At 47.3% G+C, this 23,325-nt stretch overlaps 6 protein-coding genes across 6 annotated transcripts; 4 read left to right on the top strand and 2 right to left on the bottom strand.

Moving 5' to 3' along the window:
• Positions 1-4,451: 4,451 nt before the first annotated feature.
• On the top strand, positions 4,452-10,763 carry GIQ15_03435 (ATP-dependent DNA helicase; the record flags this gene model as incomplete). The annotated part of the gene is made up of 9 exons (XM_033550852.1): positions 4,452-5,264; positions 5,554-5,650; positions 5,705-9,280; positions 9,383-9,489; positions 9,577-9,635; positions 9,785-10,164; positions 10,232-10,501; positions 10,572-10,619; positions 10,690-10,763. The coding sequence occupies 9 exons, from the start codon at positions 4,452-4,454 to the stop codon at positions 10,761-10,763; spliced, it is 5,424 nt and encodes a 1,807-aa protein (XP_033408013.1).
• Positions 10,764-11,395: 632 nt separating this feature from the next.
• Positions 11,396-12,005, bottom strand: GIQ15_03434 (uncharacterized protein; the record flags this gene model as incomplete). Its single annotated transcript, XM_033550851.1, has 2 exons — positions 11,396-11,890; positions 11,940-12,005. The coding sequence occupies 2 exons, from the start codon at positions 12,003-12,005 to the stop codon at positions 11,396-11,398; spliced, it is 561 nt and encodes a 186-aa protein (XP_033408012.1).
• A 1,412-nt stretch (positions 12,006-13,417) lies between these two features.
• On the top strand, positions 13,418-15,659 carry GIQ15_03433 (uncharacterized protein; the record flags this gene model as incomplete). Its single annotated transcript, XM_033550850.1, has 3 exons — positions 13,418-13,502; positions 13,662-14,490; positions 14,552-15,659. The coding sequence occupies 3 exons, from the start codon at positions 13,418-13,420 to the stop codon at positions 15,657-15,659; spliced, it is 2,022 nt and encodes a 673-aa protein (XP_033408011.1).
• A 2,614-nt stretch (positions 15,660-18,273) lies between these two features.
• GIQ15_03432 (uncharacterized protein) lies at positions 18,274-19,933 on the top strand (the record flags this gene model as incomplete). Its single annotated transcript, XM_033550849.1, has 2 exons — positions 18,274-18,435; positions 18,500-19,933. The coding sequence occupies 2 exons, from the start codon at positions 18,274-18,276 to the stop codon at positions 19,931-19,933; spliced, it is 1,596 nt and encodes a 531-aa protein (XP_033408010.1).
• A 721-nt stretch (positions 19,934-20,654) lies between these two features.
• On the top strand, positions 20,655-21,434 carry GIQ15_03431 (peptide methionine sulfoxide reductase msrB/msrA; the record flags this gene model as incomplete). The annotated part of the gene is made up of 3 exons (XM_033550848.1): positions 20,655-20,883; positions 20,956-21,328; positions 21,398-21,434. 3 exons carry the CDS (start codon positions 20,655-20,657, stop codon positions 21,432-21,434), a joined length of 639 nt encoding a protein of 212 aa, XP_033408009.1.
• A 157-nt stretch (positions 21,435-21,591) lies between these two features.
• On the bottom strand, positions 21,592-22,613 carry GIQ15_03430 (uncharacterized protein; the record flags this gene model as incomplete). The annotated part of the gene is made up of 2 exons (XM_033550847.1): positions 21,592-21,835; positions 21,901-22,613. 2 exons carry the CDS (start codon positions 22,611-22,613, stop codon positions 21,592-21,594), a joined length of 957 nt encoding a protein of 318 aa, XP_033408008.1.
• Positions 22,614-23,325: the final 712 nt, after the last annotated feature.

Raw genomic sequence — 23,325 nt, 5'->3', positions numbered from 1 at the left:
CACCCCCCTATCATGAATTATGGATGAGCTCACAATGATACGGAGCACTGAACCCTGTCTTTAACCCTGAGCTGATATTTAATGGTCGATAGGGGTACTTTGGCTTTGTCACTACAGCAATTTTGGGTAATTACAGGTATGGCTTCGATTTACTTGGATATATACGAGGTCTAAATTGAAGCAAATAGTCGGCTTCACATTAGCCACTTGTGTCCTACAGGAGAGTAAAGGCTATATATCCGAGGATAATGGCCGTAGGTGATTGACAAGCGGTTGACGTGGTTGAAGTGACAGGGACAGGCTCTCTGGTCTATAATTATACCTGTACAATTCTAAGTGGGGATTGGACCGAAATTCGTAGTCTACATCCAAATATCATAGGTCGGGGTGATATTGGGTCAGAAGGGATGGCAGGTTAAGATAATATGTCAGTCGTGAGTCTATGTCGTGGGTATGCGGCGCTTTTGTTGATGTGTCATTGAAAGGATTGATCGTGTCCAGGACGTAGGTGCCGAGATGACTCGAATAGTCATTGATTCGTAGTATTGGATCTTCCGCCATTGAAACAGCCAGGTTCGGTACCGATGGAGGCCAGCTCGGAAAGTCGGGGAACCGTAGCTCGTTTACGAAGTGCAATCTCGTCCTGTGCACAGAGAGAAAGATTTAAGGTCTCCGAATCTTATGTTTGCTGGTTGACGCCTTTATTCCCAGATATCGGAAGAGGTGGAACACTATCTGAGACGGTCTGGGCCTTTTTATATTCCGCCTCGAGTCGTCTCTGCATCTCAAAGTCTGCCTGTCGCTCTCGCTTGATTCGCTGCTGCTCCATGTCTCGCTCAACACCAGCGTGCATCGCCTACCGGAAAGAAATCAGTAAGATCCCAGACTTATAAAGAGAATACAATGAAAAGGACCCTTACCAATCGTTCTGCCTCCTGGGACCAGTGGACAAAGTAGACTATGCCTACAGTCACAAGGGAAGTGACTCCCAGCGTAACTTTCGAGGCCCGAGACATTGCAGTTCCCTTTTGTCTCAGATGAGAGCGTAATGATAGGAGAAGGAGAATGAAGAAGTGTTAGAAGCTTGAAGTAAGAGCTCCCTTTGTCACTCGACAATGGAAACTTGAAAGCTCCAGCTTTTCGGAGCATCATAGCCTCACGTGATTTTTAGTTGGGGCAGGTTTAAAGAGGCATCAGCCCCGTACTCAATGACGGCACCTCCAGCACCATCCATTCCGTGAAACAGGACGCAAGTGATTCATTATGGTAAGGGTGCTCATCGTGGACATCTGGGTATCAGCAGCAAATCTAACAATGGGTGCTATAGGCTGCACAAAACTCTGCGGGAATTCAAACCCTCCTTGATGTATGATGGCTCCTGCCCACCTTACTCCGGCAAACCCCTCAGCTAACATGAGACGGATAGGCGGAAAGGGAAGCTCAGAAGATAGTGCAAAATGGTGAGTTTGATCGTATAGGACTCTCCTGGACAAGTCTGTAACCTTACTAACTCATCCATTAGCTAGAGAATGTTTGTTTATCCTCTCTCCTACCCAGCACCGAAGCTGTAGAACGAATCCTAACCTTCTACCCATTCAGACCGTACGAAGCGGATAAAGGACGCCAAGTCCGAGGCACAAAAGGAAATCGAAGATTACAAGAAGCAGAAGGAAGATGAATTCCGGAAATTCGAAGCTGAGGTAACGCAATAACTTCCCGCTGATGATCCGGCAATGCATCGATTACATCTCATCCACAGCGAAGAAGACGCCTAGTTTGACATATACACACATGAGTAAAGCTAACGATACCTCTCTCTCCAGCATTCTAGCGGTAACCAAAAGGCCGAAGACGATGCCAACAAGGATGCCGAAGCTCAGCTCCTCGAAATCAAGGCATTTGGCAAAGACAAGGGACCCAAGGTGGTCGACGACCTTATCAAGACAGTTTTAGATGTCAATCCTCAGGTCCCAGAGAAAATAGCTAAGAAGGCTTAGATTACACTGGCTTTGATTTATGTTCTAACGGTTCGGTTAAGATTCTTGTTCATGTGCTCGGGATCATTCATTTTTTTCGCAGTGGTAAACTTGCGCCTTTGGTTAAACACTTGAGGAATTTATATTATTTGTGAGAGCCACAGAGATAATTAATATGTGGTTTGTGTCATCGTGTAAGGCATTGGCAGGAAGTGTAGCTGTGGATAGACATAGATAGCTTTACAGCCAATTTCGCCTTGCGCCCTGGTAAATGCATCATCACATGAAATACACTTCCTTGGTCAACCTCAGACAAACATTTAACAAGCTGTTTTCCCACTTGGATACACTCATCTATCGACCAAAGAGCCCGGTTTACACATTAAGTAGCTCGCCCTATTATTGTCTCTCGGCTCTGCGGAGCGTCGCCTACGTTTCTTTTGTTGGGTGTGACCTCATACCTGAGGCTAACCAGCCACCACCACATCATCCAGAGAAGCAGCGAAGACATGAAATGCGCAAGCACAAGGGTGCACAGCTCCTTGGTTAGACCATTAAAGCCGCTACTTTATCCGCATGGGCACCAACAGGCCCGACAATTCACCTTCTTCGACCCAAACCGCACAAGTCGATTATTGGATCGCCGGCTTGTTGGACTCGGCCACCTAATTGAAGATGAATATGCCAACATTCGAGACTCATATCGTGAGTTCACAACAATACCCCCCACGACAGAATGAACTGCAATGAGCATGTTTCTGATTGGTACACGCTGCATGAATGCCTTAACTGCTCGGTGCAGTGAAACCAAAGCACCCCATAGTATTGGCCCACGGACTTCTAGGTTTTGATGAACTACGAATCGCAAAGCGGGCATTACCAGCTATTCATTATTGGAGGGGGATCAAGGATGCCTACTCAATCAACGGGGTGGAAGTCATCACAGCTCCCGTTTCCCCGTCGGCTTCCATCGAAAAGCGTGCAGAGCAGCTGATAAAGGGGATCGAGAGTCGCGTACAAGGCAGAAAAGTTAATATTATTGCGTGAGTTTAACCACCTATCGTTGCTCGTTTTCTCTAGCTCAGGAGCAGTTTGAATTTTGAAAGCTATCGCATGACTGACCGGATTGGCTCTATAGGCATAGCATGGTATGATGTCGTAAATTACCATCCGCCCCCTGAAGAATGTTTGCTTACCTTCCTCAATAGGGGTACGCTGTTGATTCAATTGTTAAATTCTTTTCGTCTGCTTCTTGCACTAACCTGGATAATTCCTTCGTTTAAGTGGTCTGGATGCACGATATATGATCAGTAAGCTACGGCCAACGACATTCGAAGTTGTTTCATTAACAACTATCGCAACTCCTCACCAAGGTTGGCATACATTCCTTTTCTAAATATCATACCATAGGTATAATCTCTAATCAGACTACATAGGCTCTGCAGTGGCCGACTACGCTCTCGAGTGGCTTGGCGGTTTGTGCAAATGGAATATATTCCTTGGAAGGCAAAAGCTTACGCTTACATAGAGGAACGACTTTCCCAGGCCTTTTTTATACTCGACCGCCTGGGACTAGAAAATGGAGCTTTTAAACAGCTTACCCGAAAGTACCTAGCGGAAACATTTAACCCAAACGTTATGAATGTTGATGGCGTTAGGTTAGAAATCTGCGGTATTTAATACGCTTATATTGAACACCTACTCACGTTAACGCAGATATTACTCATATGGGGCCATATTATCCCCAAAGACCTGGTCGATATTTGGTCAATCAAGGCGAATATTAGACAAGGAGGAGGGCCCCAATGACGGTCTTGTCAGTGTCGCAAGTAGCAGGTGGGGGTGTTACAAAGGCACCCTGGTTGGAGTCAGCCACCTTGACCTGATAAACTGGACAAATCGCCTCAAATGGCTAGTTGCCGAGCTGACGGGTAATAAGAAGAAGTAAGTCACATGGAATTCAGCAAGCCACAGCAGGAAGGATATTGGTGGATAATTAACTCATGGTGATTCAATAGATTCAATGCTGTAGCATTTTATCTCGATATTGCAGGTACGTGTTGGCGGATCCAATTAAACGTTACACGGTTCAATATGCTAACTACCAGGGGGTAGATATGCTCGCCAAAGAAGGGTTGTAAAACACCTAGTCAAACGAGAATACGTCGAACAGACCCCGCAGATTGAGGTCTTCCTTGAACCTCATATCTTTCACAGTTTACAGCCGTGCAGCTGCAACGATGATATGTAATAACAATGTGACTATTTTAAGTCTACTGATCTTATTTAAGATCCTGTCATAATCATTGTTAATTTCTGAGGGTAAGTTATAGTAACTTCCTGACAGATGCGTTTGTGCTATGTATATACACGTGATTTAACTTAAGATTTACCCTTGGAACTTATGTATTTACTCAACTGGTTCTCTTCAACAATAAACCCCAGGTCATAAAGCTCGATCTATAAGACCACACGATGGAATGGCCTGTCAAGATTCCATATTTTGCTTCTGATTTACCCGTTCCCCTCCCAAGCAACTCGGAAATCGAGGAAGCAGCAGTGTTTGTGGATCATAATGGTTATAAGGTCGCCAGAGTGGGAAATTATGTTGTGAAATTTGGCGATAGCCTTCAGCTTGATCTCGTCGAAGGGGAAAACATGGTTTACCTACGATTCGCAACTAAAACTAAAATTCCGAAAATCTATGCCCTTTATAACGTGCCAGAAGCCTCCATGAACTATATTGTTATGGAGTATATCGAGGGGGATACCCTAGATACTCAATGGAAATCACTATCCAATCGAGAAAAGGAGGACATAGCTTTAACCCTTAAACAATATTTTGTAGAGCTACGCAACCTTCCCTCGCCAGGTTACTTCGGCTCCTTAGGTAGACGCCGTATGCCAGGTGGAATGTTTTGGACCCCAGAGCCAAACCCTGCAATAAATGGGCCATTCGAAAACGAGGCCGACCTGAATGAGGCATTGGCACTCAAGTATATCGCTGAATCGGAGTATCGATCAGCATATAGGGCAGACTTTTACCGCCGCTCCTTATCGAGTGTATTTCGAGGGCACGAATCGAAATTCACACATGGGGACTTTCAACGAAAAAATGTCATCATTCGACCTTATAACTCTTCCAACGACGGTACCAGTTCTAGAGATGAGAAGAAGTATGAGGTCACACTCATTGACTGGGAAACATCGGGTTGGTACCCAAGCTACTGGGAGTATTCTATGGCAGCATTGTCTACACGATGGGACGACGATTGGGGTGGCTGGTTGGTTTGTACGATAGAGCCATTTGACGTCGAGTTCCCATGGCTACAGATGTTATATTTGGAGCTATGGTCATAGCTATGATAGCTGCATCATGTTGAACAGAATCTACCGCGTTTAATCTCTTATAGTGATGTATTGGCTTGATCAACTCATGTAGCCCCTACACCACCTATGCTCAATTTGGTTGCTCCCACTTTGCATTGATAATTAAGTATGGAGTAGTAAGAATGATATAAAGATTCATAAGCAACTCGCAGTTGAATAAATTATTGGCATACTAATGTTATACAAGGGGCAGTTTGATATGGCGTTGGAATATAAATGGGTGCGAAAACCCATGAACATCACGTGCTTTCGCGTTTACTGGCCGGAACGCGAAAGTCTACTCCGTACAGCTTCGACGATAATGAGTGCTCGAGGATGGCACTTTTGAACGCCAACAGTATGCCAAAGAGTGATGGTTACGATCCTGTCAGATTCTGACGAACCCACTCGTCCGAATCCAGACTCTTCAGCCTTCTCTGAGAGCCCACGACCAGCAAAACGACGACGTCTATACAAACCTCCGCCCTCTTCCCGTACAGATATAGAAAGTGACAGCCAGGCTGAAGAGGGAGAAGAAGAAGAGCCGGGGGAGGACAGCGTTGATGATGACGACGGAATTGATATTGGACCCGAAGGCGAATCAGAGGAGGACTCGGAGGAAGAATCAGAGGCAGAATCAGAGGATGGACTACCACTCCGGAAAGCTCGTCCCAATATAGGGAAAAGGGAGTCGACTAAACAGTCCGCGAACGCCCTTATATACCAACCCAAATACTATACAAATCAGGAACCGGTATTTGTGACGCAATTGACTCAGCCCTCGTCAAGCCCTTCCAGGATCCGTGGTCCACGGTGGAAGAAGCCCGCCCCTCAACTATTTCAACCCGAACCACCAGACCCAGACCCGACGCCTTCTCCTGCTATCTCATTCTCTCCGGTCTCTCCCCCTCAGGCGGTACCAGCCGAAAATGCAAATGACCAACAGGAAACCGAAGGCTCAGATGAGGACTTTAAGGCAGCCATCCGTGCCTCTCTTAAATCATTGCGGGAAGAGACATCGGTGCAGAAGACAAAAGTAACCAATCGCATTATCGATAACCCCCGGCCAAAGCAGGATCTCGCTCTTTCTCCACCGCCCGCAATAAACGGTAATCCAGATTTGAGAGTGTTAGGCTTAGACTTCGACCCGGATGACATACCTGATGTGTTCGATTCGTCTCCCCTATCTTCACCTCGCCAGGCACCTAGAAATGGGACCATTCTAATTACGTCCCAACTGGCCCCTCAAACCTCACAATGGCGACAATCGAGCTCACAACAGCAGAGTTTTCGGCAAACTACATTATTTGGCGGCATTGCAAGCAACCAGTCTCAATCCCAGTTGGCTTCCCGAGCCTGGCCCCTTGCAAGCCAAAACGAGCCTCCGACACATCACTCTCTCAACTCTGAAGCTTTGAAAACGTGGACTTTCCCTATGAATTTGGGGACAAAACGTGACTACCAATATAACATTTCTCAGCGTGGTCTCTTTCATAATCTTCTTGTTGCCCTACCAACTGGTTTGGGGAAGACGTTCATCGCCGCAACGGTTATGCTAAACTGGTTCAGATGGACAAAAGACGCTCAGATTGTATTCGTTGCTCCAACAAGGCCGTTAGTCTCACAGCAAGTTGATGCGTGTTTTAATATCGTTGGAATTCCTCGTTCCCAAACCACAATGCTTACAGGCAATGTCGCGCCGGGCCTACGAGCGGTGGAATGGCAGACAAAACGGGTATTTTTCATGACGCCTCAGACTCTCATTAATGACCTGAAGAGCGGCATTGCTGATCCGAAGCGAATTGTGCTTCTAGTCGTTGACGAGGCCCATCGTGCGACAGGTGCATATGTATATGTTGAGGTCGTCAAGTTCATACAGCGATTTAATACTAGCTTCAGAGTCCTGGCACTAACCGCGACCCCCGGGTCAACCGTGGAAACTGTCCAAGAAGTAATCGACGGCTTGAATATTTCAAGAGTTGAGATACGTACTGAAGAATCGCTTGACATCCGAGGATATGTCCATGCCAAAAATGTGGAAACCATAACCTTTTCTAACTCGGAAGATATGAGAGTATGCATGGAGCAATTCTCAAAAGCACTAAAACCTGTTGTTGAGAAGCTTCGTAACCTCAACGCCTATTGGGGGGATGACCCAATGTCTCTCACTCCATTTGGATTAACTGAAGCTAGGAAAAAATGGATGATGTCTCCTGCTGGCAGAAACGCTAACTGGGGTCTAAAGGGGATGGTCAATAGCATATTCACAGTCCTTGCTAGCCTTGCCCATGCTACTGAACTTCTGAAATACCACGGCCTTGGGCCCTTTTACCGTAACTTGGTATCCTTTCGTGACGGTTCTGCGGATGGAGGTCAGGGAAAGGGAGGAAAATACGGTCGTCAGATCTTGGACGATGGGAGTTTCAAATCCATGATGACCACTTTACGAGCGAAGATGACCGATGAGGATTTTATTGGCCATCCTAAATTGGAATATCTCAAACAGGTCATTCTGAACCATTTTCTGGACGCGGACGCCAATAACGAAGGAGGTTCCCCTTCCAAGACACGGGTGATGGTTTTTAGCCATTTCCGTGACAGTGCAGAGGAAATTGTCAGAGTGCTTAAAAAACACGCCCCAATAGTTCTGCCGCATGTTTTCGTAGGTCAGGCAAGCGCCAAAGGCTCTGATGGCATGGACCAGAAGAAGCAGTTAGAAGTCATCAAGAGTTTCAAGGAGGGGACATACAATACGATCGTTGCGACTTCTATTGGAGAGGAAGGTCTTGATATTGGAGAAGTCGATCTCATTATATGCTACGATTCGTCAGCTTCGCCTATTCGCATGTTGCAGAGGATGGGGAGAACGGGGAGAAAGCGCACAGGCAAAGTTGTTCTCTTGTTGATGGAGGGCAAGGAAGAAGACAAGTATATCCGAGCAAAGGACAACTATGAAAAGATGCAACAGATAATTGCTTCAGGAACCCGATTCACTTTTCATGAGGACAAATCTCCTCGGATTATACCCCGTGAGATACAGCCATGCGTTGATGAAAGGCGCATTGAGATCCCAATAGAAAACACTCAAGCCGAGCTGCCTGTCCCAACAAAGCGTGGTCGCGCTCCCAAGCGGCCTCCGAAGAAATTCCATATGCCCGACGGTGTGGAAACAGGGTTTACAAATGCATTGACAATGACAGGCGCCAGTAAGAAGCGTCCGAAACCAAGAGACTCGCCTGAATATCGAGAACCGAGCCCGGAACTTGCAGAACTCCCGCCATTGAGTGAGGTGACCCTTACCCCCAGTCAAACGCTCGAGTTGAGACGAAACTTCCAAACCGTTGCTGGAACATCACCACAGATTATGCGTTACCCCCGACTTGACGTTTACCCTGTCCTACAGAGATTTTGCAGACCGACAGTGAATGTGCCTCATACAACATTAACGCGCAGACTGGCTAAGGCAGTCCGTGAAATGTCAGAATATGGCCCCGATTGTGACGAAAAGTACGAGCCTTATTTACCACTCGATGTCGAAGAATGGGAGCCGGATGAAGAGGTGCCGTCTCCCATTTCTGAAGTTGACGAACATGATCCTTTTTCCGATGCATTTGGCACCGGTCCTGCCGCCAACTCTCTCAATCAACGCCAGAATGAGCGTCAAGATACTCTACCTCAGCCGGGATTTTCGTCATTGATGTGCACCCAGCCATCAGGGTCATTCGGCCTTAATAACGACAACGTATTCCCATCCCAGGGTAACCTCGACGATGATTTCCCGGACATTGATCAATTATTTGCAGAGTCATTTGCCGGGAATGATCCTCTGGCTCGAAAAAATGCAGCTGAGACTGAGAAGGACGCCAGAGATGGTATTGGAGACGCCAACGACGATGACCTCGCACACATGCTTGGTGACGATAGCGATTTTTCTAGTATTTTCTAAACTTTGTATATCTTTGCTTACTATCTGAGGCTTGGTTTGAGGGTGTATGGTTTGGGTTAACGATGCTATGACTTTTGTATTAATATTTTAGACCCTTTGGTGTTTCTGGTGGCCGTTATAAAGTATGGCTCCAGAGTGGTCGTTGATAGATACATTGCGGACACGCAGACTAAGAGTTCCTACCACGCACCTCATTCCGTAGGTTCGTCATCTCTATTTACATGCTTCTATCTCAAACACTCCCACCCCCAAGCTTCATACATCTCGAACAACTCGAATCTCTAGGCTTCTTACTTCTCATTTTACAACGAGGCCATGGCGGATACACAGTTTGACAGCGCCTTGTAAGTTACTAGCTCACCTTACTGCCCTCAATTCAGTCCAGGCCCCCTCCCCCGCCTACCAGGACGGATGCCTTCCCAAGTATACTATCGAGGAAATATCAACCCAACAACGCCGAACAAGCGAATGATCTGACATAATTCTAAACCAGAGATCTTCTCCGCCGACTCTCTCCACGAAACACAAAGGAGAATCTACAGAATATCACCACTCTCGTTCCCGAGCTGACAGAAGACCTTCTCGCATCGGTTGACCAACCACTTGAAGTCCGACGATGCCCTCGTTCTAAACGCGACTACTTGCTTTGCGACTACAACCGTGATGGAGACAGCTACCGAAGCCCATGGAGTAATGAATTTGACCCACCAATTGAAGATGGAACAGTACCCAGTGAGCGAGTGAGGAAGCTAGAGGTTGAGGCAAACAGAGCGTTTGATACCTATCGAGACCTTTATTATGATGGCGGAGTTGGGAGTGTTTATTTCTGGGACCTGGAGGACGGGTTTGCGGGAGTCGTACTGTTGAAGAAAGGTGTTTCAACCCCGTGTGGTTTAATGTTCTAATACCGAACTAACATGCTCCTCTTGTCACTTTACAGGAATTACCCCCGGATCAAAGAACTCAGGTGCCTGGGATAGTATCCATGTTTTCGAAGCTACAGACCGTGGTCGAACATGCCATTATAGGCTCACTAGCACCGTGATCCTCCACCTATCTACCAGCTCGGATTCACTTGGTGAAATGGACCTGAGCGGTAATATGACGAGACAGATTGAGTCTGATATGGCTGTGAACGGGGATGTAAGCCATGTTTGGAACGTCGGACGATTGGTAGAGGATATGGAATTTAAGATGCGGAATTTACTTCGTACGGATGCCCAGTCCCTACCCCCTCTGGCAAGCTTGAATAAGTCTTCTAACAACAGTTGTTCATTTAGAGGAGGTCTATTTCGGAAAAGCGAAAGACGTCGTGTCTGAGCTAAGAAGTGAGTATACTCCTCAGAGCCTATTCCAGCTCACACTTTGATTTTGAAAACTAACCTGTTGCATTTGTAGGTCTACAACCACTCTCGGAAACAAACGAAGAGAAGTCCGCTCATCGCAATGTGATCAACGCTATGATGAAATAGAGAAGAAGCACTTATTCATTGCCAATATTCAAGGATTGACTCTCTTCACAGACTAGCTTTACACGGAATTGACGATCCAACCCTCGGCATAAGAAAGCGTTGCAACTTTGCCATCCCTGTATATAGACACAAGTTATATGGCAGACGTGGATTTTAACGAATATGATGTTTGTATCAGACGCTTCGATAATCGACATGATCATATTTCCGCAATATCCTTCCATACAGGCGCGAACGGGATTCGTTCTATGAGCAGTTTGTGAGTTCGATGCCTTATGCTCCGATTATGTCGTCAAGGAGCCGTTTGTAGTCTGCGTGTACCATCCCACCAAAGACACTATTCTGACCTCCACATTTCTTCCACACGCCGCTTTTAGATGAATTAGTCATCCTTGTACAACAAGACATATGGGTATAAATGTAGTTGCGTCGCCGTGATGATATCTTGAAGTAGCATGGGAATATACAACCATCGGTTGGTAGGTCTTTCTTCCGGCGTAGGTGCGCAGGGAACACGGGGGTTACAAACTCCACGGCTCTTGTTTCGCGGAGGCGTAACGAAAAATCGGCCATCCACGGTTGCCCTTAAATTTCTCGGTTATCCGTCAATAGTTACTTGATCACCGGCCATCTCAATCCACTTCCATGCCTTCTTTCCCACCGGAATCGGCGGTGCCTATAGAGTGACTGTTATCCTGTGTTTTAGATGCAACGCTCTTCATGAATTTGCTAGCCTCAGCCCACAATTCCGCCTCTTTGTCCTTCCCAACCGTATCCTTCCGACTGTTTAGCCAGCTTGTTTCAAGTGGGTTAACGGTTCCGGACGACGATTGCGCGGTTGCGCCCGTTCCACCAACCATACCATCTCCTGTTTTGACCGGAACAGTAGATTCTGCACGTATTATCGAGGCTTCTTCCAAAGCATAGACCTGTCGGCGTAGTTTGACATCCACGGACGAAACAAGGGCGAAGTATTGGGAGCATGCGGTTTTGAATGCCTTCTTACGGGCTTCTAAAGCGCCTCCTACGGGTGACTCTCTCGTCTCTGAGATTCCCGAAGCTTGTGAAGGGCTGTTGGTAAGTGCCTGGATAGCAAGTCCAGCAGACTGCAGTATTTGAGCTACATCCTAGATTCGGGTTAGTGGTGTCATTATCCAGCATAGAATTCCCACGTACTTTATCAATCTCATTAAGCTGGTTAATACGGTCAGCAGGACTGAACACTTCCTCGTTAGACGCCATCTCCAGCCAGATGTATCAGTCTATATTCGCAAACTAACTGTCAAGATACCTAACTACGGGCGACGTCTAAAGCCAACCAGAAGTTGTGTCTGCTTATGTCATCACTAACCGTGAATATGTTCTCACGTGATCAACCCAAAGATCGAGTTGAATGGAAACGACCTTTAAACTGCAAGTTCAGTATCTTTTTTACAAGAGCCATCAATATCTCGTCTCGGTTTGCCATCTAGTCTCTCTGGTCATGAATTTTAGCCTGTTTGCGAGGTGATTGAATATCTAAAGCTTGAACGTCAAGGCCGTCTACTACTGATTGTATCTCTGGAGATACGCCGATTCCAACAACTTGACCAGCAGCAGGAGACATACAACCAGGGAGTCAGTGAAAGAGCAACATGTCAGGACCTGCTGGAGCTCCCAGTCCTGGCCCCAGGAGCGGCAGTACTGGCCCAAACAACGGAGTCACGATGCCTTCTCAGCACCAGCAACCTATATCCAGCGGGCCTTCGTCTGGTGGCGGCACGCCGGGGGTGCCAAACCGGCCCCCTGGACCTGTGTCCCAGCAGGACTTGAACCAAATTGTAAGTTAAGAAATGTTCAAGGCTGGGTTTATACTGCAGAAGTGCAGAAGTTCCCTCGATGATGGCTTTTTTTTTATTTGGCTCCTACCCTTTTATGTGTTATTGTCGGACTTTGCCTTCTTTGTATACCCCCATCCGGCCAATGGTCACCTAGGCTCTCCTTCATCCAGGTTGATGGACACTACTATCACTTTGGTCTTACTTCATCATTGTGGTGAAGTTTGGTCTCGAACTTCGGCATCTTCACTCTCCGGACCAAGCCTATTCCCTGCCTTTGAACACAAACTTAAGAGCCAACACTTTGCCGTCTTCGTCATGTTTCCTTCATCTTACAACACCGTCCCTCGTGGGGACATCAATATCCTTTTTCCCACACTGCGCCGCGTACTCCCTAATCTTGTTGCCTCTTTACTTCTACTTCGTCGACCACTCCCCTCTCCCGGTATCACTTTATCAATCAACTCCAGGGACCAGTGCCGTTTCATCAGCTATATCAACTATAGAGAACGAAGCAATAGAAATGGCTCCCGGTTGTCCGCTAGGATGGGCGCCAGTGCCCAACAAAGCACCAGTGAAACCGCAAACACGTCCCCGTCATGATCCAATTCCTCCATATATACAAACGGCAGTGGGTCATCATAACTTGTTTTATTTCTGCGTTTCGCTTTCGATCTACTTGCGTTTGCCATCTTTTGCGAGGCTACTTCTATGTGTTTACTATTACGAGAAATTTTATATTTGACCTTTGAGCTATTCACTAATGAACTTTTCCCTGTATAGGTTATCGATTACTTGGCGAAAAAGGGCTATAATCGAACTGAAGCGATTTTCAGAATGGAGTCAGCGAATCAGGAGATTGATGGACGGCCACTTCTACCCGTCTCTAGTGATACTCATCCAAAGTTCCGGCCTGCCTTCGGTTTGTGATATCTACATCCCTGAGTACATATGTTAACACAAGGCTAATGAATGAATCCTTCCAACAGAAATGACAAAGTTATGGGTTGAAGACAATTTAGAGATTTACAAGGTATATTTTTACCCGCTCAGAGCCTTCTATGATAAACCTACCTAACAGCATTTTTATCCAAGCCCGAGCTTAGACGGGTCCTTTGGCCACTTTTTGTCTACTCGTACTTGAACCTTATCAAGTCTATGGCGCCGATGGAGGGCCACCAATTTTTTGATGCCAACAAGAATCTATTTCTCCCTGAACACACAGACGATATTCGTGCACTACAGTCGATAAATCTCCCAGAGCATGTTCAAGACAATAAAATCTCCAAGTTATACCTGGAAAACAAGTACCGACTCACCTTGAGCAACCCAGCCTTTTCCAATTTGATGCAATTCCTGGAAACAAAACATAAAGAAGGCGGAACAGTTATGTCTGCCCTTTTGAGTAGCTATTGCACTCTTATCACAAAGGATCGCGCTTCTGATGACCGGTTTAGTTTTGGCGCAATGTTAGCCAGAGGGAAAGATTCGGCTGGTGTACCAGCTGAAGATGAAGGTATCCCTGGTCATCACCCTGGTTCAGCGTATACTGGTGATAATCCAGGCATAGCTGGAGCGCTTCCACGTCTCAAGCTGGGACAACTACCCCCGGAAACAGCCCTGGAGGGAGACGTTCGTGGAGAGTTGGAAGAAGAAGATTCCAAGGAAGATCTAGGGCCCGGCAAAGAGACCCTTGTCCAACACTTCGACCAAATGATCAAGAAAGAGGAAGATCTTGATGCCCCCTCCCGCTCAGAAATACCCTACCCCCCTTCAACTGCGCGAGACGTGGCAATGGAAGTTCAGAAGGTTAAAGAGAACCGTGACAGGTTCAAAATCGATGGAAGAAGCGGAGGGGTCGCTCCTGGGGTTAGCGTATGCATGTTTACGTTCCATAATGCAAATCAGGGGTATGTGCTGGAACTAAGGGGCAAGATTCGTCGTGATACTTTTAAGCTGACCGTTCCTTAGAATTACCTGCATGGATTTTTCTGGAGATAACACACTTGTTGCTGCAGGAATGCAAGACTCTTACATTCGTGTCTGGAGTCTTGATGGACGTCCAATTCCCGCCACATATCCCGATGCTGACGATTCAACCCCGAAAAATTCTCATAGACTATACGGTCACTCTGGCCCAGTGTACGCCGTGGCTTTTGCCCCTTCAATCGCAAGCCCAGACGATGCAGAAGTCAAAACAAACACTCGCTGGCTCCTTTCCTCATCTGCTGATCAAACCATTCGCCTTTGGTCTCTTGACCTTTGGAGGTGTATCGTCGTCTATAAAGGCCACGCTGGTCCAGTATGGAGCCTCTCCTGGGGCCCATTCGGTCACTATTTCGTCTCCGGTGGACATGACAAAACCGCACGACTATGGGTTACAAATAAGATTCGACAACAGCGCATCTTTGCTGGGCACGATCAGGACGTTGACTGCGTATGCTTCCACCCTAATTCTGCGTATGTGTTTACCGCAAGCTCCGATCATACCGTACGCATGTGGTCTGTGAGCACAGGTAATGCTGTCCGTATGTTTACTGGGCATACTGGCAACATCACTGCCGTGTCATGCAGCAACAATGGACGACTCCTTGCCTCCGCTGACGATCATGGCACTATCATTTTATGGGATCTTGCTCCCGGAAGGCTGCTAAAACGCATGCGTGGCCATGCAAAGGGTGGCATTTGGTCCCTATCCTGGAGTGCCGAGTCCAATGTCCTTGTTTCTGGAGGTGCAGATGGTACAGTCCGTGTATGGGATGTCGCTGGGCCCGCCAGTGATGCTTCAACTGGGCAAGGTCGTGTCCTAAGTGAATCAGGCGGTGGAACCAAGATCGACGCAGGTAGCTCAGCAAATGCTGCATCTGCCCAGGCAGCTACAGCAAGCACTGTAGCAGTAGGGGCTGGCGCCTCTAAATCAGGTACAACCAAAGGAAATCCTACTAAGAAGAAGAAAGGAAAAGACGCCGTCGTTACAGCGGACCAAATCAGCGCATTCCCCACTAAGAAAACGCCAGTTTTCAATGTCAGCTTTACAAGGATGAACTTAGTGATTGCTGGCGGAGCTTACACGCCCTGAATAAGCCTTTTATAACTAATTTACCTGTTATGTTTCTGCCGGGTTATGGCGGCGGAGTTCTGGTTTCACTGCTGGCATTCGGGGGTGTTTAAGGTGGACAAATCGGGTATGATGACTTTAAATTGCAGTGCTGGCTGCTGGCGGTATTGGTCGTCTTCCTTTGAGATCTTTCAATCGACCTGCTATATTTAATGTAAGATATGGGCAGGTTCAGGCTAATACCTATGATAGAATTTAATTGATGAGATAAAACTGAACGGGCCCTACTAGTCTCGCTTTATTCTCTAGTGGAGTGCGCTGGTTTCACCAGCCTTGTATGACTTGTATCCTCTCCAAGGATATCAAGTGGCAAGTCTCATCAACTATATACTTGTTAACGCACGCTGTGGTCGTTAGCATTAAATGCGGGTTTCGAGGTTCATTTGAGCCCCCATTTCTGTGCGCCATCCTTCGAAGCTAGCATCTCACTGACTTTAGGCGGGAGGATAAGCGCACTTCTGTCGTTCCGTTTATAAAAATTCACCAGAATCTGTGCTGTTTTAACTGGTTGATCTTCATGAATAAAATGGCCAGCTTCAGGGAAGACTTGAAGTTGATATTTCCCTATGACGAATATACATTAGTATCACTCTTGTATATGACAATCATAGCATATGAAATAACCCAAACACGTTAAGTCATACCTTGCATTTGCCCAATAATCAATTCTTTATCCAACCTGTCAGTTCCGGCCAAGAGAAGCAGCTTCCCACCACGCGCTTCGAGGAATTTCTTGCTAAGGTCAGTGAACCAATTCTCCCAAAATGGCTTTGTGCTGGCTAGGTCTGTACGCCATTTCCAAGATCCCGCCGAATCGGAGTCTCCTTCGTGAGGTTCTTCACGGAGAAGGCCCTGGACAGACACTCGTGCCGACGAGGTATTTCTTATTGTTCGAGATCGGATACTACTTTAAGGTCAGAAGGATCCAATTAAGTAAAAGGGGGATATCAGGGGTAAACCGTACTGCCATTCAATTCCTGAAGCTAGGGATGGAAAACTCGAAGGGCGGGTAGAGAGATATGTTTCCATACTTTGGAGTGCATCCATTGCAGAACCTAGAATAATCCAGACACAGAGATGAAAAGTGAATCAGCAATTCGGCACGTATATTGGAAGATCTTTATTAACGCACCTTCTACTACGTCTAGGACAGCATAGGCTAAAACGTTCGAACCCAGTTGACCATCCTTGGCCACATTTGTGACCACAGCACCTCCAAGACTATGTCCGACTAGAACAAGCGGAGGAATAGAATCCCACTTCATTCTTTCTTTGGTATTATTGATAATATAAATGACATCGCGACTTAGAGTTTCTAGTGTTAAGTCTAATTCAGCTTGTTGTGAGGTATCAGCATCCTGGACGGTTAGTCCATGGTTTCTGGCATCTAATGATAATACACCTGCGTTGGGCAGGATTCTTCTAATCTCTGCAGCACAGGCGGCAAATGATAGGCCTGAAGAACCTGCTCCGTGATGGGTCACAAATAGCGGGCCGGATTTAGAAGGGCAAGTGAGGTAGACGTGGTGGGTGATTTTGAGGCCGTCGACATCATCTTCAATAAAAAGCTCTGTTTCGAAAAATTCTTGCCAAGGGGAAGCGACGTAATTTGACCTCGAGCGTGCCCTTTGCAAATAAAACATTAGACCGGGTCAATATAAATCATCAGGGTGAACATCGATATATATGTATCCTGGTAGAAAAGATGAAAATAATAAGGGTGCTCGTATGCAAGCGGACAGATATAAACATACCCAGGCCGTTCGAATAATTTCTGGCTTGCAGATGGTACTATTGTCCCTGTGGAGGAAGTTGAGGAAGCGGACGACGAATCATCCTCGTGGTGTTCACTGTATATCTCAGACTTGGCCTGGCCTTCGCTGAGCTCATCAAACATCGGCACCTCTGGCGGTAACTGCGCAAGTCGCGATTTGGCGAATGATTTCTGAAGGTCGCTCATATTCTATATTGCACACGTCCAAAATGGGGGGTATCTTGACAGCAGCTAAGCCAGGTGGCACAACCACACCGTTGTGGAACAGAGTAACGTCTTTCTCCTGGGCCTTAAAATGGCATCTGTAAGGCTATTCCACTTACACAGCTATTGATGTGCGCTATTCGAGGTCGTGGTGCAAGTTCTTCGGTTATGGTCTGATATATGGCCTGATATATAGCCTGATACTGGCTGATTTAACGTGGTAAAGATGTGTATTATATCGTGTATGCCCCATACGCATTGAATACGGCTAGTAATAAAGCGAATACATTTAACACGTGATATCGCCCAGCTTATGACATCATCAACATCTTCGAGAGCTTTCAAGGGTGATTTCTTGCCACAGGTAAAGCAGGTAAATCCTGAACCAGGGTGATACCTCTGCATCTATGGCGAACTCAATCCTGTATGACATGGGGCTAGCTGGTGGTATAAGTAGGGAGCCTGCTGTCAGATTGATTCCCTGACGCCCCGCTAGCCTTTCTATCGCACTTGCAAACGGCTTCTGGGCAGTTATATAGATTGCCCGCTACAGTACCTTATATCGACCGGGGATTGTATATGAATTAGGTGCTCGTCATGTCCCCTCTCTGGGGTTTACGGCATAACGGCCAGGAAGAAGGCCGGGAAGACTTTGCTAGCGAGACTGAAAATCCAGGGAGAAGATCGCAGGATGCAGATGAAAGGACCCGTCTCTTGCCCGGTGAACGGAATGGATATCTTCATCCTGATGATCCCGCTGTATGCATTCCAACTCTTATAATGCTAGTGAAGCACGACATAGCTGACTTATTTCTCAACGCAGGTATCACCATATAATCTATGGAGTGTTCGGGCGCTTCGAGGGTTCACCCTGACGGTGCTGTTTATATCGCTCCTCTGGTGGATCATACTGCTCGTTTCGATCTTCGTCAGTCCTCCTGGAATGAGCAATCGAGGGTCAGGATTCTTCGATTTCGCGTACACCACTCTGACGATATCCAACCTCCTCATTGCGTTGATATTCTTCTCCATTCCATCAACGCCGATGACGATATGGGCAAGTGCCTTGTCGGTGCTCCTGAGCGTCAGCCTGTTCGTCACGCTTGGTATCCCACGCCTTCGGGTGGAAGAAGGCTGGGTAGGCATTGCATCAGTAGCATGGGCAATGCTTATTTCCCTTTACCTAGTAGCTCAGACCCAGCTGGTGGCTCGCGGAAAGAGGGAAGAAGAAGAGAGGCTCACTGGCCGAGAGGAGACTCGTCGATCACTCGGAGAGTGGCTCGCGGTTCTTCTTCAGGTGATAATCATGGCAGTTACTGTCCTCGTCGCCATCCTGTTGATGTCGACATTGAGCCTGCGCGCAAAGGATGCCACACTGCCAGCCCCTGGACAAAAGTACTACGTCGACGGCAACAAGTATCAAGTCCACCTTCACTGCATTGGCGAACATTCTACCTCTCATGGTGGTAACGATACGACCCCAGTGACAGTCCTACTGGAAGGAGGAGAGTATCCAGTGGAACATACCTTCCAAGGCTGGGTCGACGATGCGTATCAACATGGTATAATTAAACGATACTGCTACTGGGACCGTCCAGGATTCGCGTGGTCAGACAACGCACCCTCCCCCCATTCAGCCGGCATGTCTGCAGACGCCCTTTCGGAGGCTTTGGCAATGGCTGATGAAGATGGCCCATGGGTTGTCGTCTCAGCCGGCGTCGGCGGTATATATAGCCGCATCTTCGCCAGCCGTCATATTCGCGACGTCAAGGGTATTATGCTCGTCGATACGCTGCATGAGGATCTGCTGCATACCTTAGGCAAACCCAGTCGAGGGCTAAAGCTCTGGGTATGGGGCATCCTCTCGCCATTAGGACTCGACAGATTGGCTGGCGCAATTTTCAAGGGACGAACCCGCGTAGATCGAGTCTACGGCATACGCGCCTACCAATCAGGCAAATTTATCAAGGCGCAGCTACAGGAAAGTTTGGTCGCTGATTCCATCACCAGCAGCGAAATATCCAGCGCCCGCCACATCCAGAGCCCATCCACGCCGTTGGTGGTCGTCAGCTCAGGAAGAGAGGTACGAAAGAGCCAGACCTGGGCCGAGAAGCAGGAGGATTTGACCAAGATCACGAAGAACCTCGTTGCATGGGACGTTGTCAAGGGAGCGCCACATGAGGTTTGGGACACGCTCGATGGAAGAAAGGCGCTAGAGAAACGACTGGACGAGCTGATGAAGGCGATCAAGGCTTGAAGCCCTCTCCCACTCTCGGTTTAATTTGAATATCGACCGCATTCTTTTTTACTAATATTGCTTGCCCAATATTTGATCCTTTTCGGACCTGTTTTTGAAAGAAATTGACGTCTGCGTGGGCGCGTTTGAAAGGATTCCTGAAAATTTGTATGATCTGTCTGTCTCCTGGCATAGCTAGGTAGTTTGTAATTATTGAATAGCCCGCAGTTATATATAGCATGGCATTCTCGGTGCATCATGGGGACGTCGATTCCAAATATTCCAAATAAATACCGAATATTCCGAACCCCGTAGATACGAAGCAGAACTTGCCGAACAAGATCCCGACCGACTGATTATTTGGTTATTAACTAGCTATTTAGCATGGAATCATCAAAGGCCTAGATTTGTCATCCCGCCGATGGCATCATGGCGCCCTTAGCCAGCTGGCCCCCTCCGTCACTGCTATATATTCAGCTTCACCCTCGAGCAATTCTGTATACCACGACAAGATCCCTACACCAAGGTGTTCATTAGGGATCTTCTATGCAATTCGGCTCCTTTCTTTTTCTCTGTCCTGCAGAATCCATAATCCCTACCTCCCACCGCCAAGCTTGAACCGACGATCAAACAGGATAAATATCTACCCTCCGCTACAGTCAGGCAAATGGCATTTTCGTCCATTGGGCTTCCAAAATACCTATTACGATTACTCCGGCCCTTCTCAAGCGGCTCCTCCAATATGACAGTCGTCGCCGAGTCACAGGCCGGCGGGGTGGTAGCAAAGCAGCAGAATATCCCCGGCAATGTGCAAAAGGCCACATTTGCGGCTGGTTGCTTCTGGGGCGTTGAGCACATATACCGTCGACGGTTTGGGGATGGGAAGGGGCTGCTAGACGCCTCTGTCGGGTATTGCGGGGGGAATACCAGGGCTCCTACGTATCCCCAGGTTTATACGGGGCAAACTGGCCGTATGTTGTCCCTTTAATATTGCACAATTGAACGGCATCATATATGGAGCCACCGTTCTATTTCCCGATTAGATATATTGGCTAACCATTTCTCTTTCATTACTCTTTGCATTGGAGCAGACGCCGAAGCCGTCGAAATATTATTCGATCCATCTCTAGTTTCCTACCAACAGCTTCTCGAATTCTTTTACTCCATGCACGACCCCACGACCAAGGATAGACAAGGCAATGATCAAGGAACACAATACCGCAGTGCTATATTTGCCCATAATGAGGAGCAGTTAAAGACTGCCAAAAGCATAACGGAGCAAGTTGCTAGACGGTGGTGGAAAGCACCTATAACCACCGAACTTAGCGGTCCCGGTCAGTGGAAGTGGTGGACCGCGGAGGAATACCATCAGTTGTATCTGGAGAAAAATCCAGAGGGTTACATGTGCCCAGCTCAGTAAGTCCAGTCTATTACCCATCAACTTATATAGATATGAGAAGAGGATGCTAACCACTTCCCTTATAGCTTTGTACGGGACTTTCCCCCTTTAGTGTCCGCATGATGAAAGTATAGGGATACCCATATGATAAATGAACAATAACGTTAAGCCATGTCTTTTAATTGCATACACATGAGGGCACATCCGTGTTTGGAGAACCTCGCAATTTGTATACCCTCCATATCATATGTGCTAACTGGAGGACTCACACTTTAGCTACCTAACCCCAGCGCACAGGCACTGAGCCGACGAGTATAGTCTTTGTATTCATGGCGTTATTCTTACTACTCGGAGTTGGTGCTGTGCTGGGTGCCGGTGCAATGCTGGGCTTAGGTGCAGTGGTTGGTTTCGGTGCTGTGCTGGGCTTTGGTGCAGCGTTAACTTTGACAGGTGATTGTACCCTGGAGTTGCTACCTCTTGAGACGTTGGCCTTGGTTTCCTCTACAAATTTGAGGAATGAGGACCTATGGCCAGGTGTAAGAAACTTAATACAACCTTTTGCAAAATAGGATTAAAACGATATGCTTACCCAGAGTCGGTCATCCATCCTCGGTTGAAGACACACTTAGTCTTTGCTATCATCCAGGTGTAGTCTTGACCGGCGCGGTTTGCCGTCTTCTTCAGGCATTTCGCGCCACACATACCAGCGCTTAAGTGTCCAGGAATATTCCGAGGGCAAACGTATGCTCCATCCTTCTCAACAGCATAGGACTTGACGGTGAAATCAACGAAGCCTTCCATGCTGATTCTCGGCCACTCGGAATCTTGCATTTCCGTCTCAACCCTCTTGACCACACACTTGTTATAGCATTCTCCCTCAAGCCAGAGGACTAGGTTCGTGCACTTGAAATACCTCGCCTCTTCAAGTATCCGCGCGTAAAGTCCGTAGTCGTGGCCCTTTGCATGGTCGTAGGCGAGGGGGAAGACGCCGCGTCGAAGGTATTCCATCACGTATGCAAACACAGCACCATTTCCATCAACGAAGACACTGCCGTCATCCTCTATCTCAGTGGCTGTTTGGCTAGAGAAAACGTCTTGGAAGTAGTTACTCCTCGCCGTTAACGTTTTAACGGTTGTGGTAAAACTGGCTTCTCCAACTTGTAGATTGACGCGGTCCGGGAAAAAGGGCTCAACAACTGTGCGCATCATATCTAGCAGTTGGTTAGAGGATAGTTGGTCTTGAGTATGTATTGGATTCCACGAGGGATCTAGCATGGATCGAGCGTATTTGGTGGCATTCATGGACGTCTGTTGCGTATCCGATGGAGACTTGGGGAGTAACAGATGAAGTTCTCGCTCCTACCCTCATCTATAACGCTGTACTTTCCATGACAACGGAGATATAGACCACAACTATTAGGAAACACTCTAGCAACATGATAAAAGACGGCCATTGAGATACTGTTCGAATTCAGCTTGAATCCCCTATTCGAACCCATTGTAGGATGGAAGAATAACCATCAGCATCAGAATATCTCCAACTTCTACCAAGTTCTACCTCCAACTTCTCGAGCCCATATCGAAGGTAAGAATAGGGTATCATCTATTGACCAGTGGCCAATCGCAGCCCAATGTAACAATGTCCCCTTCAGGAGAAAACATCCTCATGCAGCTACAGATTCGCGATGTCATGCCAACGATACTGGCTGGCTCTGGTACGAGGTCGATATAGATCTAGTCCGTCATTCCCAAGAGAACTGTAACCTTCCTATGGTCAGCTGGTACACTTTTGACTCTCTTAGGCCATGCTGAAAGATGGTTCGTGGATAGTTGGCGTTTAGATGGACCAAAAATAGCGTCATAAAGGCGAGAAAACGGTTTATATCCTCCCATCCCCCTGCTAGCCCAGCCAACTAACCCTACGCCTTGCCATCATCGTCTTAGTAAGGGTGGAGAATGATAGACAAGTCCAACGCCTTGTTTCCAGAGGATATGACAGCAACAGTTTGTGTTC

This window comes from Arthroderma uncinatum, assembly GCF_011692745.1.
Source record: "Arthroderma uncinatum strain CBS 119779 chromosome Unknown scaffold2, whole genome shotgun sequence".
Lineage (NCBI taxonomy): Eukaryota > Fungi > Ascomycota > Eurotiomycetes > Onygenales > Arthrodermataceae > Arthroderma > Arthroderma uncinatum.
Note: the sequence above shows the minus strand (reverse complement) of the source record. Positions and strands in the feature narration are given on the sequence as shown.